Consider the following 17,661-nt stretch of genomic DNA (forward strand, 5'->3'; position numbering starts at 1 on the left):
TTTTGACTTGCCAGGTCACCTCCTAGATTCTCGTGTCCATTCGGCGGAGATTGGGAAACGTGAATGATGTTGCCAGGCCTTTGGGAATGTTACATGCCAGTTATTTCAAGGAAATTGTCCGTGACAAGAGTTGGAATTTGATGAGACACCCAACTTGGTGTTGTTCCTTTTACTACTAACTTGCGGAAACTAGGATGTCTTTAGGCATTAATATGAGTGTGCAGTCAACACACATTGTGATCCAAAGTGGAAGTTTTATTTCCACTCAACAATTCCTATGCACTTCGTTGTATGCCTTGGACTACAATCCTACGCAGCACCTCCTTCACTTCCTGCCAGCGTGTCCCGGGCCCATCCTTCTTTCCCATCCCTTTCGGCCTTTGGAGCTTTCGCTCTGGGCAAATGCTCCCCTTCTGACCCCGGGTGTGACTGTTTGCCGTCTAGGCTGAAAGTTGGCCACCAAAGAACATCTTAAGGACGAAAGTCCCGAAGATGTGTTAAGGGCTATATTCCCGGGGGGAGGAAATGGTCTTTTGACTACATGTTTACATTGTCTTATGTTGGGGGGGGGGTGAAAACTACAGAACAGTAATAGCCAAATCTTTGTCTTGAAGGAAATTCAAGTCTGTTAGCTGAAGGCCCTGTGCAGATGGTATAACTTGGATTTAAGTATGTAGTAGGTGTCCCCGCTTACGAAGAGGTTCTGGACAGGTTGTGGGTAAATGAGATTAAAAGAGAATGAAATGTTCCCACAAACTTCTTGAAGCCCCTTCAACATAGGACTTACAATTTCCTGTCACCTGTTGGGTAACAAGCTTTATTTCCTCCTTGCCTACTGAATGTGTGATCCATGGTGGCACCATAGTTAATCGCTTGCCTGCGAACTGAAAGGACAGATATTTGAACCCCCCAGCTGGTCCGTGGGAGACAGATGTGACAGTCTGCTTTCTACGATGGTTCCAGCCTTGGCAATGCTACAGGGCACTTTTCTACCCGGCAGGGCTACTATGGATTGGAACCGACTTGGCGACAGTGGGTTTTGGGGGCATTTGCTATTCAGATTATGAGTGATGGCTTGTTTCTGTCCTAGGTATTGGTCAGAAATGCTGAAATGGCATTTGTATTCTCCCTGAAAGCATTATGACTAATTGGTTGCCTTTTCTTTTAGAATTAGCCAAGCGTTTGGAGGAAGAGCTCACAGCTATTAGTTCCAAAAAGCATGAATTCAGTCAGTATGTTAATCGTGTGAGAGAACTTGAGGTAATCATGAACTCATGTGTTTTTCTCCAAAATATATGTTAGGAAGTATGTGAGACATTCCTTTCCATCATATGTCATTCATCGAAAGTCACCCTCCGGGCACATTGGGACTGCTTATTACGTGACTGAGAAGGTGGTGGCTGAAGGTCTCCTGATGAAACAGTCTAAGTCGCAGGGGCGCGTGGTAAAGGCGTGCATTTTGGAGACCTTGAATTCTGCCTGTCCTCCTCAGCTTCCCGAGCCATAACATTTGGAATCCTGCCTCTACCAAAGGGCGGTTGGGGGGCTTCAGAGAACCTAATGGACATCGTGGTCAGTACAGGCCACATTGTACCTCAGCCCCTTCCTTGAACTTAGCAGCACAGATCCTTCCACGGGTGCCCGGCCGATGGGAACCAGTGGAGATGCACTTTCCCATACCACTCATGCCTGCCTGGTTTCTGTTCCTCAGTGTGCTGAGGGACAGGGTGGAAACTCTAGGTTCTTCAGATATAATCTCTAGACCCAGTTCGTGTTGCCCCTGGGACGACAGATGCTCATGAGAATGGGTCCGGTTTTACCTCCAACTACCAAATAGAGTCTGCTAAGAAGAGGCAAGCGCCTCACAGTCTATTAGGGATCCTTTCCTTCGTACCTGTTCCTGTTGAAAACCACAGATGTTCCCTCCGTGATTGGGCCCTTCACTGCATCTGGAAAGTGGGGTGGTAGTCTTCGCTAGAAGCACGAGCTCCTTAGGACAGAGCTCCACATAATTCAAGTTTGATACCCCCACTCCCCCACCACGGGTCTGTCCTGTGACCATTGTTAGCCAGCTGAGGTCAGCCGAGTGCCTCCCATACCAGTGTGATTTCTCCTGTTCTGATTTCAGCTAGAGATAGACGCGGTGAATGCCCAGTCCATGGTTCAAACAAAACAAAACCACCTGCTCAGTGAGAAGATTAAAGAAATGAGTGATTATTTCCAACTGAAAGAAGTGAGGCTGGAGCTGCAGGCACAAAATAAAGTGCTTAAACAACAATTGGAAGAGAGCAAGAGTGAAAACTTAGTTCTCCTGAACCGTAGGTCTTTCCTCAGCTGCCCGCCATTATGTCATCACAGTTACATTCGTACCTAGAAGGGAGATTTCCATTGGGAACCTTTTAGAAAGTAGGACTTCCTGGTTGCTTGCTATTAGAGAACCCATAGTGTCTGTGTAAGACATGGTCTGTGTAGATGACAAATCTACCTCTCTGCATTTTAGCAAGCCCTTTGATTCATGGTTGGAAGGCAGCAGGGATGGGGGAGGGGGCTTCTCCCGCTCCCTCCAGGACAGCGGCCCGGGGTTGAGAGCAGCACTGTGGTGAGTTACAACCTGAGAAGATGGCCTTTTGTAGTCACCCTGTACCAATGATTCCGACACGACCAGATTCATGGGAGCACCTGCCTAGAGTCGAGGCCCGGATCTTGATAGGAGCCTCCCCCCTCCCATCCCCCGGCATTTGTGTTCTCATAGAAGGTTCTTCCTGAAATTTGTGAATTGGGGCGTCCTCTTTTTTGCCCATTTCACCAAATTTATACACCATATATACTTGTGTATAAGCCTAGTTTTTCAGGACATTTTTAATCCAGTTTTTGCAGTAAAACTAGGTGCCTCGACTGATAATTCAGATTGGCTTATACTCTAGTATATATGGTACTATAAACTGAGTACAAAGAAACGGGAAAGATTTATAAAAAACAAGAACCCTTCTTAGCTGGTTTTGTTTAGTGAAAGAGGAAAACTAGATTGGTAATCCCCTGGGTTTTCTCCTCTAGGCATAACTCAGCCTTCTCCTGAGCTTCTGGTGCTGCAGAAGGAATTGATGAAAGCAGAAAACGTGCTAGCGAACGAGCGGAAAGAGTTTGAAGGTCAGCAACAAGCTCTGGGACGACGGCTGCAGAGTGAAGTGAGTCTTGCGCTCTCGCCTTGTTTGATACTAGGCAGTACGACCTTGGCGTCAATCTCTCACTCACACACTCGCACACCATACACTGTAACATAAATGAGGGTCCCGAATATGCTGAAGGTCTGCTCCTTCTCATTTGAGAACATTCTCTAGTGGTGACGTGCCTTTCTGACGCTGCCCCCCCCCCCCCCCGCCAGGAAGTGCCTCTTCCTGCTCCTGCTACTGGTAGCTGGTAGACTTACCGACTCTTTCTGATTGTTGCCTATGTACCCTGCAGGCACTCTCCTGTGGTCACAGTGAAAAGGGTGGTGAAGACCTTGTTGGCGGGGTTGGGTTGGGTTAGTTCAGTTCCCAGAGGCCCTGCTGCTTCCTGGGGTAAGCCTTCTCAGAGTTGGAAAAACAAAATGGAAACAGGTCACATTAGAAAAGTTTTTCTTTTTGTGTGAACTTGATTTCTGGTTCTTCGCATTGTATCCTTTCAGATGGACCATTCAGCCCAGCTGAAGGCCCAGCTATTGGAGCACAAGGGATCGGTGAAGAAGTTGACGTCACAGGTTACCGATTTAAAATTGCAGCTAATGCAGACTCAGACAGGTAGGAGATGTTCAAAAGCAACCCTGTGAATGTGTGTATCTGTGTAGGGCTGTTGACATGTTGTGGAAGTGTTACCAGTGGAATTTTCAGTATGAGGTTAAGGTAAAGTATTGTTACCAAACCAAAGAGATCTTGCCTAAGCAAAACCATGAACATGCGAAGCTCTTATTTCTTGGTGTCCACACCGCGTCACCATGGGGCCCTCGGGGCTCCCTTCGAGCTTTAGTAAATATTCATAATTCTTATTAGCACTACTGAAGAAGCTGCTCCGTGGGCCAGCTTGCCCTTTGGTTAGATGTGTTGTGTCAGGCGCCCCGCCCTGGTCTTTGCGCAGATGTGCCATTGAACGGTGCTCTCCGTCTCTGCCCCTTTGTGCTTGCAGTTCTCCAGCATGAAGTGTACCGCAACCCGAAGCCCTCTCTGGTTGGGCGGCCCCAGGGCAGAGCCCCTAGCAACCAGTCGGTGCCTCAAGATGAAGATATAAGTGGGGATTTCTTAGAGAGCCCCCCGGAGGAAGATGAGGATCCTGTGAAGGGTGCCATAACACCCAGGGTCCTGAGTAACCCAAATGACAAGTCCCCCGAGTCGGACCTTGAGTTTGTGTCGAGCACGAAAGTCAAGATGGAGGTGCTTGAGGAAGAGGCTGAACGCTTAGAAAAGGCCTACCGAGAATACCACCAGAGAGTCATGCAGACTCCAACTCACAGCCCGCCACCCTCCAAGACCCCGCTGTCCTTGCACTTGCTGGAAAAGCTAACACGTGTCCCTGCGAGTTCCCCAAAGAGAGGTTCTGTGGAGAGCAGAATGTTCTGCGCGCACCCTCAGGCGAGCAGTCTGAAAGCAGAGCAGAGTGAAGAGGCAGCAGCGTTGTCAGGCAGTGATGCTTCCCGCCGAAGGAGAGGCTCCTCCCCAAGATGCCTGTCCTCCACTCCCCTCCCCCAGAGCACAAAGAGCCTGGACAGCAAACTGTACCTGGAAGGTAAGCTGCCACACAAAAGGCTTTCCGGAACATTCAGCCTCTGCCTGGCCCCTGCCTTCACCAGTTGTGCCCATTGACTAAGAACTCGAGCCAACCTGGAGGAGCCAGGTCTGGGCCCGAGCAGTGGGGGCCTCTCTGAACCTGCATTTTCCATCTCCCCTCCTCCATGGGCTTGGCGGGGGGGCTCCCTGGACGAAAGAGCAGCTGGGACTGACCTGTGGCTCAGCAGGCAGAAGGGCTCAGGGAGGACCAGTGTCCTTTCCTTGACGTCTCTGGAGTTGGGTTATATGTTTTTGTGTTCTACGGGTGCCCGGGCAATTAGTGTGAAGCTCAGCTTGCCTATCTGCAGAGAGAAATTCTCTAGAACCATGTTTGTGTTCCATCCAGGTGGTCCTAGTCTTACCCTGGGTGCCTTCTGCCCCTTAGGTTTGGCTAGACCCTCCGTGGTTTCGCCCAGTGTCTGCCCTGACAGAACACCCCAGGCCTTGGCTGAGGAGTCGCAGCACACCTTGTCCAGTGCATCCCTCACCAGCCCTCCGGAGCAGCAGGCCAGGTAAACTCCACTCTCGCCATGGTGGCAGCTGAGCCCCGTCCCCTGCGTGCATAGTGAGCCAGCGACACATGCAGCCGCTGCTCTTTGCAAGCTGAGGGTAAGGCGTACTGGGCTCTTGTGCTGCGGAGTGTGGCGTGATTAAAATGTCGCACTCCCGGATTTTATTTCTCCAATCTAGCCTTTCTCAGAAAGATGCCGAACATCTAGACAGATGTAAATTGTCAAATCTGGACAAGCAATTGCCTAAGGAGAATGAAGAACCAGATTCTTCTTTGGAGTGTAAGTTTAAATATAAGGATCAAGTTTTTAGAAATTGAAATGGGAGAAAGCATGGTTTGGGGGCGACTTATCCTTTGTTGTAACAAACAAACAAAGAAATTAGAGTTGGGATCTTTTCACGTTGGGATAAAACCACAGATACCAATAGAGTACCTGTTTTATATCATGAAGCCTTCCGGATGCATCCAAGTCCCATTTCTTCAGACAATTTTAGGATAACCAATCATTGTAAAGTTAGAAATAACCTCCTAAATAATTCTTTAAAAAAGCAGGGCCAGGTAACACTTTTTCTGCCTAGGGCTATTTGGATATTGATGACATTTGCAGGCCATACAAAAGTATCACCTTAAAAATGAGCCTGCTGTATTTGGTCAAACATGTAATTCACTCACCCCTAACGTGATGGCTGGAACTGCCTCTGATGAGCAATGTGACATTAGTTGGGATTGATTTTTGAGGGCCTTCTATGACCCACGGGCCAGACATTCCCACCCTTGCTTTAAAGTAACGATTTGAACATTTTGTCCCTCTTTGTGGAATATGGAATTGTTTTGATTTTTTTTCTTTTATCTTAATACTGGTGCTGTTCGCTTCCTCAGTCTTAGCAAGCCCTGCACTTGGAGAAAGAAAGGAAGTGGAAAAACAGCAGCAAAGGAGTCTGGCGCTGGCCCTCCTGATTGGGTCTGGATGGCTCACCACTCGAGAAATCTGTATTTGTCTATGACCTGTTAGGTCTGAGGCCGTACAGTTTAGATCACTTAAATGAAAGGGTGTAGTAATTGCAACCTATTATTTTCAGCTTGCTAAAAAGGGGAAATTTTGCGAAATTGTTTTCCATTAAAAGGGAAGTCAAATGTTTACCAGTACTCCAAAGCAAATCTTCTCTGCCATTGTCAGTGTACCTCCTATTGGGTAGCCAATCAAATGCTGGGAACAAATCCGACTCTTTTGAATTTGAGGTCATGTTGAGAAGTACGTGCACTGGCAACTGGCTGTGTTGGGAATGTCTGAGGCGCCTGGGAAGAAGGGGCTCATCTAGTTGCTTTGGCTTCTCTGAGTGCTGCTATCCAGGACTCATGGGACAATTCTTTGCCCTTGTGTAGGTGCAGGGGACATACCAAGATCGATTGAAGTGGATGGGTTCCTCCCTGCAGGCGACATGCTTCACGTGGACTCCATCTCTGCCCCCGTGCCTAGCAGTCCTGGTAAGCTGGGATTGGTCTTTACCCCACTAGATGTGCTTTGCGAATGACTGCAGGTGCTGTCGAAAGGCCTTCTGCACTCGCCCGCAGCGCTGGCTAGTGTTCACCAGTGTTCTCTTTCCCTCTGTTATGATGATTATTATTTTTAACTTTTTATTGGGAGCGGAGTGAAAGTATACAGAGCAAACTCACACACAGTTTGGTTTGTAACAGGTATGCCATCCCCACAGCGTCACAGCCCTCTTGCCACATTGTCCCCATGTTTCCCGGCTGGCCTTCTGAGCTTTCTTCTTGGGCACACGCTGCCCTGTTGATCTGTGGTTGGGCAGCCAAAAGAGCGCCTTCCTCCTTGGGGTGGGCCCCTTGTAGGCCACCTGCTCAGCTGACAGCTGAACGCAGCTGTTCGGTGTGGACGTGTGAGGACAGTGCTGAGGAAAGCCCTCTGGGGAGGGCAGGGTTCTCGTTTCATGCTTCACACCGGCCCCTGGGACGCAGCAGCTCCACGGTTCTTTACCGCACCGTAAGATCCAATTCTCAGGACCTTTAGCTTCTTGGGAAAGCCTGGCGGAACAATGGCTATAATGGGTTCTCCTTAGGGTTCATTCCTGCTACCTCTCTTGAAGGTGAATTTGTGTGGTTATAACACTTTTCTCTGTTTGAGTCCTCCGTGCCCCTAAAAAATGAGGGCAGAGAAAAACCCTTCCAGTCATTGGAGAAACTGGCCATGCCAGGATCGTTTGTCGCCAGAGGAAAATCGTTCTCCCCCATCCCTGTTTTGCCCCCACCCCCTTTCGTCTTCGCCTCTGTGCAGAGGCAGGGTTGGGACGCTCTCATGACCCCGCCCCCTAGAGTTTCAGCCTCGCACTTGCTCCTGAACGTTGGCGAAGATCATCCCCTCCATAGGGCCAGGGTCTCCTTTGGGTTTAATTCACAGTGTTAGGGTGGTGAGGAATTCCTGGCAGAGAGGAGTGACTCCATCCACCCGCCCCTTATTTCTCGGAACTGTTGGTTGAGAAATGGGATGTGAAAATCTGCCCGTGCTTTCCTTCCCGTCAGCCATAGATCAGGAGCAAGTTGGCGAGTCCAAAGAAGAAGAAAACGCATGGGCACAACATCCCAGAGCAGCAATGCCAACTGAAGACAAAAGGCAGAGTGAGCAAGAACCTTTCGAGAAGGAGCAGAGAGAGCTGGGGAAATTAGATCAAGAAAGGGTAATTTGTGTGGCTTAATTCTCGGTACTAGTTTCTCCCTTCTGCGCCTGCCCTACCTTGATCTCCTTATTCATGTGTCCTAACATAGAAGTGGAGTGGCCAACTGTGGAATTCCTTTGAGTCGGAAGCACACCTGCACTTGAGCCTTAAAACAAACCCACCAAGAAGGTGGGCTCTGCTTTGCTGCCGGCACTGACTTCCTAAGTGGAGCTTGAGGAAGAGACTTTGCCAAAGGCAACAAAAGGGGACAAGAGCCAGCATGAGAGTGACTCCGAGGGGGGGCTGCTGGTGGGTTCCGGCTGTTTCCTGGTGCATGCTGCCTGCCTCTCCGTTCTCGTCCTGCCTCTGGGCCCTGACCCTGGCTCCTGACCGAGCGATGGCTCTGGTCACTTTACAAACCTGCTGACTCTTTGTTGAAGGAATTTCCTAGGTGGCTGCCTCTTCGAGTTCCAGTTACCTTGAGTCCAAAGCCCGGGATACCCACCTTTGGTAGCTTATTTCCCCTGAATGATAGAAGTGACTTTAATTTTTTTTAATTAACTTGGTCCTCTGGTCTACAGGTTGGCGTCAGAGGATCAGGGTCAGTTACTGGAAGCTTTTAAACAAAGTCCCCAGTGTTTGATTCAGTGTTTTTGTTGCCCATCTCCTTCCCAGAAAATTATTGAAGAATCATTAAAGATGGAGATGGAGGAGGAAAAACTAGACAAGAGTATTCAAGAAATGAAAGACAGAGCTGCTTGTAGCGAAAACCCTTTGGAGAAGTACATGAAGGTCATTCAGGACGGGGGAGACCAGAACTCGGCGGACAAGGTGTGGAGGCTTCGGAGGGCAGGCAGGGCGGGACTCGGGGCCTGATTGTGGAGTGTCGCCAACCCTTGGGATCAGAATTGGCTCCTCAACAGCCCCAGGCTCGCAGGGGTCCCCATGTGTCAAATGATAGCATTTCATACTTTGCCCTCAGGCAAATGATTCCTCGATCCTGATTTGTAATCCTTTCGGATGTCTCTTATTTAAAGAACAAGAGAAACAGTGCACGCTCTCTCTGTGACCAGACACTGCGATAATGCTGTGTGTGTCTAGAAAGCTGGAAGCGTCCTGGAACTTACTCTCCTGTGCTAGTCAAATGTAGAGCTGACGGGTTACCACTGCTAGATTCACATTACATAGGAAATCAACCCCACTGCCATTGGGTGGGTCCCAAGCCATAGTGACCCTATAGGACCAATTTGAGCTGCCCTAGAGGGTTCCAAGGCTGTACATCTTCATGGACGCAGGCAGCTCCTTCGTTGGCCTTCTGCACAGCTGGTGGGCTGGCAGCTGACCACGTGAACACTGCACCCTCAGCTCCTTCTAAGTGCCATGTAGCCTTCAAAATGGATTTTTGAGAGAAATCATAAAATGTTTTATAATAGTAGTGCTTATCTAATTTCCTTTTTTGATTCTGTCCCCCTCTGGAGCAGAGCTCAAAAAAGTTAATCATCCAAGAAAGCTCACAGGCGGACACACTGCCATCTAGTGACCAAGACAAAAGGTACGGTTTTCCCTCATGCTCTGGGGCTCACACCCACGGTGCACATATTGTTGCTGCTGCTGGTGGTGGCAGGCGAGGGACACTTGCAAGTATAGGGGTTTGCCTGTAGGAAATCCACTGAATCGTTCAGAAACCTGACTTTAAAAATCAGTTGCATTTTATGCCTTGTGAAAAATCCGTCCTGATGTAAATGTGTAAGCTAGGCCAAAAGTCCCCTCAGGGCAGGAAGGAGGGAGAGGTGGCCCTTGAAGGGCCCTGAGGAAGCCTGACACTTCTTTCCCTTTTTGTCTTTCCCTCATCTAGTTCCCAAGGCAGCTTGCATCATGAAGAAGATGACTTTTGGTGACAAAATGTTTGCTGCCCAGCTTTCCCCAGATAACAACAGAAGTTCTAAAATGTTCTAAGCCTATAAGACAACATTATGAATAAAGATCTGTGTGCTCTCATCTCGTCTGATCCCCCCCTTCCATAATTCTATGTGGAACCAGAGTTTATAAACCAAGAATAGTATTCCTTCCCCCCACCCCAACTCCAGTCAGACATTTTCTCATTCTGAGGTAGGCCTTCCTTACACTAGGATGAGTTGCCTTCTCCTGTACCTTTTTGTCTCAGGGTATACTCACGTGAAACCTTATCTTGTGGGTCACATTTCAGACCTACACTGTGGGAGTTTGACGTGTGTCTCTTGTTCCCTCGCATCAGACCACCCTGGGATATAGCCTGCTTGCCCAGCGTGCACTCCTGGGCCCAGCCTGGACAGACTTGGTGTGTCCATTCTGGGATCAACAAGTAGTACCACGTCACCTCTGGTCTTTACTTGAGCTGTTTCCGAGGATCCATATCCTTGCCCACTGCCATGGCATTCATTCTGACTGCTATCTACCTGCCTTGTAGGGCAAAAAAAAAAAAACCCAAAAAACTCCTTTGGGTTTCTAAGACGCTATCTTGACAGGAGCAGACTCCCTCATCTCTCTCGCAGAATAAGCAGCTCGTGGGTTTGAATCACAGATCCTTCTGTTAGCCGTCCATCAGTTCAGTTAACCCGCTGTGCACCAGGCCTTCTCGAACTCACTGTCGTCACTTGATTGGTCATCAGAGAGACCCAGTAAGATCTGGTTCCTAGGATTTCCCAGGCCATCACCTTTATAAAAGTTGACTGTCGAGTTTTTCTCCCATGGCTTTGAGTGGCCAACCATGTGGTTAGTGGCCCAATGCTTAACCTACTGTACCACCAGGGCTCCGTGAACTCTTCTTAGATGGTGATGCTGTGTATTGAGCACTTCCTCTAGCCTGGGTTATCTAGGTACCTTATTGCTACCCAGAATTTGGCCTTGTTTGTTTCTGTAACATGTCAAGTAACTGTTTCGAATATTCTTCAGCTCACATACACCCCCATTTTGTGTTTTGAAAGCCTTTGTCTAAGTACCTCAATTTAAATCTCCTTTCTAGCTAGGGTTTTGAAAAGCATCCATTCCCCACTAAGAAGAAACTAAGAAAATCCTGATCAAGCACAGTTCTTCCTGGACCATTGTAGGGCAGAGTGCTCATTTTGGGCTCTCATATCTGAGATGGAGGCACGGATACAGAATACTCAGCCTTTCCCTGTAGCCCTGTCCTGTTTGTTCCCTGAAAGCTTCTAAGTGGATTTGTACCAGTATTCATTTTGAAAAGGTTCCCTTAAGCATAATGTGTACATTTTCAACATGTGAGGCTCAGTTAACCCTGCATGAGCTAGAGAAAGACACCAGTGCTTAGGAAAAGGTCCCTGTCACAAGGTGGGGCATCTCGGCAGGCCTATAATGTTATGTTGAACCTCAAGCCTTAAAAGGCTGTTTTCAGATGTATCACAGTGGCCTCTCTCGATCATTAATGGAATAGTTTTCAACTCAGCCAACCCTTCCCATATGGGCCAACTTTTCATCTCTGATTCAAAGTCCAGTGGCACAAGGTATATTTCTGGAAATGAAAATAATTCATCTGTATTTGTGTGTGCGTGTGACATGATCTCTGCCAATTGGGAGATGGCAGATGATTTAGCATTTGATACTCCTTTTTATTGGGGCTGCAGAAAACTTGTGAAAAATCTAGTATCCTGCATTTTTCCATGAATGGCTTTTTAGGTGTTTAGGTGACGTGTTAAGGTTCAAAATGCTACATAAATGGGTGGCTTGTCTCGATGGTTCTGCCATGGAAGAGGCTGCTGCTTCCCAAGAAAGGTGCACAGGGGGTGGGAGTGGGGTGCACAGATAAGCCTCATGTGTAGTCATGCTGCCAAGCAAGCAACTTGTACAGAAAATGAAATCCCAAGTTGGTCGCTTCTGCATGGAGGTCACTGCTAGTTCTTGATTTTTTTTAAGTACGCGCAACACCTTTCTGACAAGGTTTTGACAGGGCTGGTTCAATAGCCAGGAACATATTTCACTCTCCCCACTGATGCTTCGCCATGCCCCCACGCCCACCCCCCAGCGGGACAGGGTGAGCCTGGCGCGCATCTCTGTGGCTCTTTTCTCTGTGGAAGCAGCTGGCCCATACGAGACTTTCCCCTAGAACTTTAGAGCGCTCACAGAGTACTTTGTGCAAAAAGTCCCCAATTTCTCCTCCAATTGCTCTCTGTTTCGTTGTTTTGCTCCTTTTGCCTGGCCGAGAAACACAGTACCCTCTTACAGACTTGGTTGGCACACAAATATAAGACCGCAATTAGGCACAATATTTAGAAGCAACACCACACGGAGGACAAAGATCAGAGGTCTACAGGGGACGAAGGCAAGCGAGTGAAGCTATGATTTTATTTCATGACTCTCAGTACATCCACAACTGTTTCCACCGACATCTTTAAAATAAGCATACACAAGTATTTGACTATTATCTACAAATATTTATTGTAACACTTGAATCGTACTACAGGAAGCCCTTGGCACTGATAGAAAATATTGATTCACTGTTAGGTTACAAAAATTTATACATAGCAAAATTTAATGCTCTTTACATAAAAAATATTAGACTACTTAAACAAAACTTCCCAAAGTTCCTGGTAAGAGCTACCGGAATTAGAAAAGGAAACAGGCTTTCGATACTGTCTCTCTGAGGAGAACACGGGACGCTCACAGCACCTCCAGTGCTGGAAAGAACATGGGAGTCGGTCATGCAATGGGAAGAGGGCACAGTAAGCTACTCCGGGAGGCCGGCTCTCCCCAGAGGAGGGCTTCCCCCAATTCGAAAACCAGAACGTTCCAAATAGGCATGTAGGCATTAACCAAAACAAAAAGGAGGGAAAAAAATCCAAATGAAAGCATCATTCTTAAGGTTCAATTTTAATAGCATCTTGATAATGAAGGTATGCTTCCTTTCATTTGAATACATTTCTGCACACAGATAAGTTTGAAAATCCAGGAAACAGCCAAACCACAAAGTTAACCCTTAACATGAATATACATAGTTAACTATATAATGCAGCCCCTTGGAAAAGCGCTGATGCACCCGACGGTTATGTGTATCATTTCATAAAGAACAACACAAAAGTGGACCATCACTAACACCCAATACCTAGAGTCACCGCATGGTGGGAAACACAGGATTCAGAAGGCAAGTTTCTATTGCAAATGGCTTAAACTCAAGCAGTTTTCTCGCAGAACACAGAGCTTTGTTAGGCCAGGAAATGGAGACTGAGTGATGAGGGGAAAAAAGGAAATAAAAACCCTACTTGAACTTACAGAAGGATTCAAGTCTAGAAGAGGAGGAGGTCTGTGGTCTTATTTGTAATTCACTTTCAGAGAGGTGGTATGGAACGGTAAAATTCGAAATCCAGACCACGGATGGACGGGGTCAGACGGTGGTCATTTTAATAAGGTAACACTTCTTTATTAAAAACACCGATGGAACAAAATTCTGTGAAGGACTTTTGGGTGCGGGGGGAGGGGAGGTCTGCTCCCGTAATAGAAATTCGTAGAAATTGAAAGCAAATATCCATTAAGGCAGAGCTGACATTTATGTTCCTAAAAGAACGACAATGCCCTTTTAGGCAAAGGAAATCATCAGAAAATTGCTTCTGGAAGGCTCGTGCATGACTCTGAGCCCAGCTCACACACTGGGGACAGCGGGATCTGGGCACCTCACTGGAGTGAATTGTGGGGTCTGCTCAGCAAATGAACGGGCCCCGGCCTTATTTTGAGGGTGGGGGTGGGTGGGGTGGAGGGGTTGTGAATTATACGATTCACGTTATCTTTGATGACCCAAAATGTCATAAATGTCAGCGGTCAGGAATGAAAGTTCCTTTTGATTTAATTTTACTGTCTTGATGGACTGATGCGAGGACGGGGGGCATATGTGTGTGCACGGTCACACGCCATGGCCCGCCTGGGTGGGCGTGCTCTAGCCACAGTGTGACCGTGCACACATTTCAAAAGGATGAACCCTGTCATTTTGTCACAGTGTTGCCTTTTAAAATGGCTGACATGAAACCTCCAAGACCTGATCTAAAGGGAAAGATTTACCCATGGGAAGGCTGTTCTAGAAAACGCAGCCCAGCAGCTGGAGACAGACAGTGACGTGTGTGGACTTCTACAGGCATCTGTTGGGAGGGCACACACATCTGTACTGTTGAGCAGCTGTCTGGTGATTTGTCAGAGCTGTGGATTCGTCGACGGAAACCCTCTGGCCAACACTTAAGTGTACGAATTGAGTTGTTCTTTTGACCGAGACTGGATATCTTGCAGTTCCTGCTCTTCCTTTGCTTTGATCTCTTGGTAAGCCTGCATTTTGCTTGCATCCTTTAAGTAAGCCCAGTTAGAAGACAGAATCATGAGGAAGTGGATCTGGAAAAGAAGGGTGAGCATGATGGCTAGTGAGCATGTCAGAAGACAAAGCAAGCTGCTAGTCAGATTAGACAGTTTGCACTTGAAAGGGGACGGGAGGTTATTCTGTATTAATACTCATTCTGCCATCAGAGGGCCCGGATACTCAAAGCATGCGCTACTCCTCTGCTTTATATTAAGAAGCCAAAGAAAAGTTAGTATACGAATACAGTGGGCTTTTTTAAAGGGGTGGGGTGGTGGCTGAAGGCACGGTTAGGAAAAAGCCAAAATGGAATACGAGAGGGTGCTTTTTACCATTTGAGAGTAATTTCAAAGACTAGGGCAGAAGTTTCCAAAACGCACGGTTTTATTTTGAAACAAGTGGAATGCAATAGAGCTTTTATACCTGTGGATGAAAAGACAAATTTCCCCCGGAGGCCTACAAGTGTGAACACGCTTTATTCTGGGGAAATAATAATCATTAGAGAAAAAAAGACTACATCTTTAACATGGGAAAATTAAATGGATGTGAAAATCAAAATGAAGAACTAGAAAGGCAAGCATGCAGTTTGGAGGTTAACACATTTTTAGTAGTGAAACTAGTTTTCCTCAGATAACTGTTGGTACTGCACTTCCCCAATTGTAAACATCCTTATTCTTTATAGTTGCTGTGGCCAACGCTTCGTTCTCATTCACGTTCCTCAGTGTTTCCTGCAAAAGTAAAGCTATGTCTCCAGCTCCTGACCGTTCACATTTCCTTCTCAAGAGAGCTGAGCATTCCGATCCAGGCCCATCTCTTCCCATTACAATCTGACGTGCGGGTTGAGAACCGGCTAGAAGGACAAGGGCTCAGTCCCTACGTTCCAAAACAAGCCTTAAGGGGCTCAAACGGGGGTGATTGTGTTGTGCACAAAATCCACAACCAATGGGGTGGCTTTCCTGTGTTTGGGTCTTCAAATAGTCATGTGGCTCATTTTAAACAGCCTCTATTTGATAATGAACTGGAGGATCACCCATGTTCAGTAAAGAAAAAAAATCAAATTTAAAGTATTTTTGCCAAAGGCTTCCTGGTGTGTGTGTGTGTGTGTGTGTGTGTGTGTGTGTGTGCGCGCACGCGCGCGTGCGCGTGTGTATGTGTAGTCTGACACAACAAAATCCATGGCTCTCCGGGTTGTTGGCAGTGAGCGTGTTCATTCCCAAAGCTGAAACTGGTTATTGAGCAAGCAAAATCAACGGAAGGTGCGGGCACATCAGAAATTTTAATACTGCACTTAGAGCTACCACTCAGAGATTCCGTTCAAGCAAAAATCGTTTATGCCGCGGCTGCTCGCCAGGGTCAGTAAGAACTGGTCCTTTTGAAAAACGGGGAAATAGCCAGGTCTCAGTATCGTGTACCTCGGGTACAGTCAGTCGTGTGTATTGTATTAACTCTACTGCGCGGAATGAGGTTACTACAAGCTATGTGACAAAATGGCAGCTGCCGGGCTGGGGACCAGTGGGATGGGGGACTAGAGTACGGCTCTACCACGCCTTATCAGCCTTATGCGATTTAGAACTTAGTGCAGCAGTCTTCCCGACTCTTAAACTTCAAAACCGCATAGTTATAGGTAGTAGCCATCATGTAGATCAGCTGGTGGAAGAGAACAAAACAGGGCAGTGAGATAGGCGGGGAGGCCTGGGCTGGGGCCCCCTGAGGGGTGAGGGGGTCTTCCCCCCACGATCCACACAACAAAAGGTAACTTATCTTTAACACATACACAAACGCCCTTCCTCCTCAGTTCTACCGTGGGAAAATTAGTGGGAGTTTTACCAAAAGCCTCGGTCACGGTTGACCCAGGTGGAGAGCTGGAGGCAGGGCCATTAGATTCTTTATCCACAGCCACTGCCCACCCACCTTTCCCAGCAGTCCAATCTACTGGGTGAACCCCCTTCCCGCCAGGTGTTGAGATGCAACAGGGCTGGGTTGGCTGGTTGGGGGTTTTCATGAACCGTCCGGAAAAGAAATTACTTGATGATTTAAAAATTGGTGACTGTCGCCTTCGTGGGCAGCCAACATTTTGCCTTATGCTCTCCCCATCTTGGGTGGATTTCTGCTACGGTTGAATACTTCTACTTAGCAGCTAGGAATTCCTGGCAAGGAAATGGGCATTCGTCCATTTCTGAAGTTCTAGAACTAAGGGCTGAATGCAACCAGGCAAAACCCCAGCCAGCGGAGGCGGCCAGCAGGTGCTACACCGCCGGGGGCCTGGACGGTTGGTTTCGGGCAGCTGGGAAGAGCTGAAAGGGAAATCTGTCATTATAGAGACGGGTGGGAGGGGGGCACTAGACTAGGACCAAGCTGGGGCCATTACTCACCAGGGCAATGACGGTGGCACCAGCTCCGGCACAGGCCACAATGAACAGGTGATAGGACATGTAGAACTAGGAAGGAACCGGGCAGTAACATGAGCATTGATGGGACATGGAGAGAAATGCCTTGCTGAGCCTGTCCTGAAGGCTGCAGCTTCCTGTAGCGCTTCTCAGCCAAACTGACTGCGGGTGTGTTCTCTTGGCAAGCCTGCTTCTCAAACCTGTTTGCGTCCTGGGTTACCCGGGCAGCCTGCACCCAGGCCCATCAAATCTGAATCCCAGGGGCTGGGTCCGAGCCACCAGTGCATTGTCATGCACCCTCCATGGCTGAAAAACCAAACTGTATGCACTGCTACCACGTTGATGCCGACTCATAGCGGCCTTACAGAACAGGGTAGTTAGAACTGGTCCCTGTGAGTTTCTGAGACTGTAATTTCTTTATGGGAATAGAAAGTCTCATCTTTCTCCTGCAGAGCAGATGCTGGTTTTGAGCTATTGACCTTGCAGTTAGCAGCCCAAAGCGTAGCCACTACATTACTCCTGTCCACGACAGCATTGGGGAGCAAATGGTGGGAGCCCTGTAGTCAGTCCGCGTAGGGACTGATGATTTCTTCTCTTCAAAGCTTTCCCAAAGCATCTTAGGATCTTAACTATGCCAACTCCCACAGTCCGCCTGAGACTTCATTCTCAGAATGAAGCCAATGACTAAAGACCGTTCTAGGACTGAGGGGTTTTAAGCCAGAGTGTTAAGATTTACATTCAAGGGAGCCTTTTCTGTCAATAAAGTCCATGTGTTCTATAATGAATGTTCTACTTTGAGAAGCCCTTTGAAGGGGAAAGAGAGGAATCTATCTAGATCTAGTTCCAGGCTTGTGGGCTTGGGATCACTTCTGAATTCTTGCCCCAAAGAGAAGCTCACCAACGCCTAAAAACTCAACTGGTGGGTTGGCCCATATGAAATGGGCATTTCTGTAGGCTGAAGATGGCT

At 47.9% G+C, this 17,661-nt stretch overlaps 2 protein-coding genes across 4 annotated transcripts in view; one reads left to right on the plus strand and one right to left on the minus strand.

Annotated features, from left to right (window-relative positions):
* Positions 1-9,980, plus strand: part of OFD1 (OFD1 centriole and centriolar satellite protein) — a 31,963-nt gene extending 21,983 nt beyond the window's left edge. Inside the window, exons 12-23 of the mRNA XM_075538195.1 lie at positions 1,169-1,260; positions 2,129-2,318; positions 3,055-3,185; positions 3,668-3,779; positions 4,162-4,758; positions 5,185-5,311; positions 5,490-5,590; positions 6,694-6,795; positions 7,849-8,003; positions 8,658-8,813; positions 9,464-9,534; positions 9,838-9,980. Coding sequence (XP_075394310.1) covers positions 1,169-1,260; positions 2,129-2,318; positions 3,055-3,185; positions 3,668-3,779; positions 4,162-4,758; positions 5,185-5,311; positions 5,490-5,590; positions 6,694-6,795; positions 7,849-8,003; positions 8,658-8,813; positions 9,464-9,534; positions 9,838-9,880 — 1,877 coding nt within the window. The 3' untranslated portion in view covers positions 9,881-9,980. The remainder of the gene's footprint in view (positions 1-1,168; positions 1,261-2,128; positions 2,319-3,054; positions 3,186-3,667; positions 3,780-4,161; positions 4,759-5,184; positions 5,312-5,489; positions 5,591-6,693; positions 6,796-7,848; positions 8,004-8,657; positions 8,814-9,463; positions 9,535-9,837) is intronic.
* Positions 9,981-12,338: 2,358 nt separating this feature from the next.
* GPM6B (glycoprotein M6B) overlaps positions 12,339-17,661 on the minus strand; it is a 154,198-nt gene continuing 148,875 nt past the window's right edge. For 2 of the 3 annotated variants that reach the window (XM_075539129.1, XM_075539128.1), the window contains exons 6-7: positions 16,680-16,745; positions 14,374-15,954 (exon numbers count right to left, since the gene is read on the minus strand). In XM_075539129.1, the coding sequence (XP_075395244.1) occupies positions 15,874-15,954; positions 16,680-16,745 (147 nt within the window). In that variant the 3' untranslated portion in view covers positions 14,374-15,873. Of the gene's footprint in view, positions 14,346-14,373; positions 15,955-16,679; positions 16,746-17,661 lie in introns of those variants that run through there. The other variant, XM_075539130.1, reaches the window with a different exon arrangement.

This window comes from Tenrec ecaudatus, chromosome X (assembly GCF_050624435.1).
Source record: "Tenrec ecaudatus isolate mTenEca1 chromosome X, mTenEca1.hap1, whole genome shotgun sequence".
Classification (NCBI taxonomy): domain Eukaryota; kingdom Metazoa; phylum Chordata; class Mammalia; order Afrosoricida; family Tenrecidae; genus Tenrec; species Tenrec ecaudatus.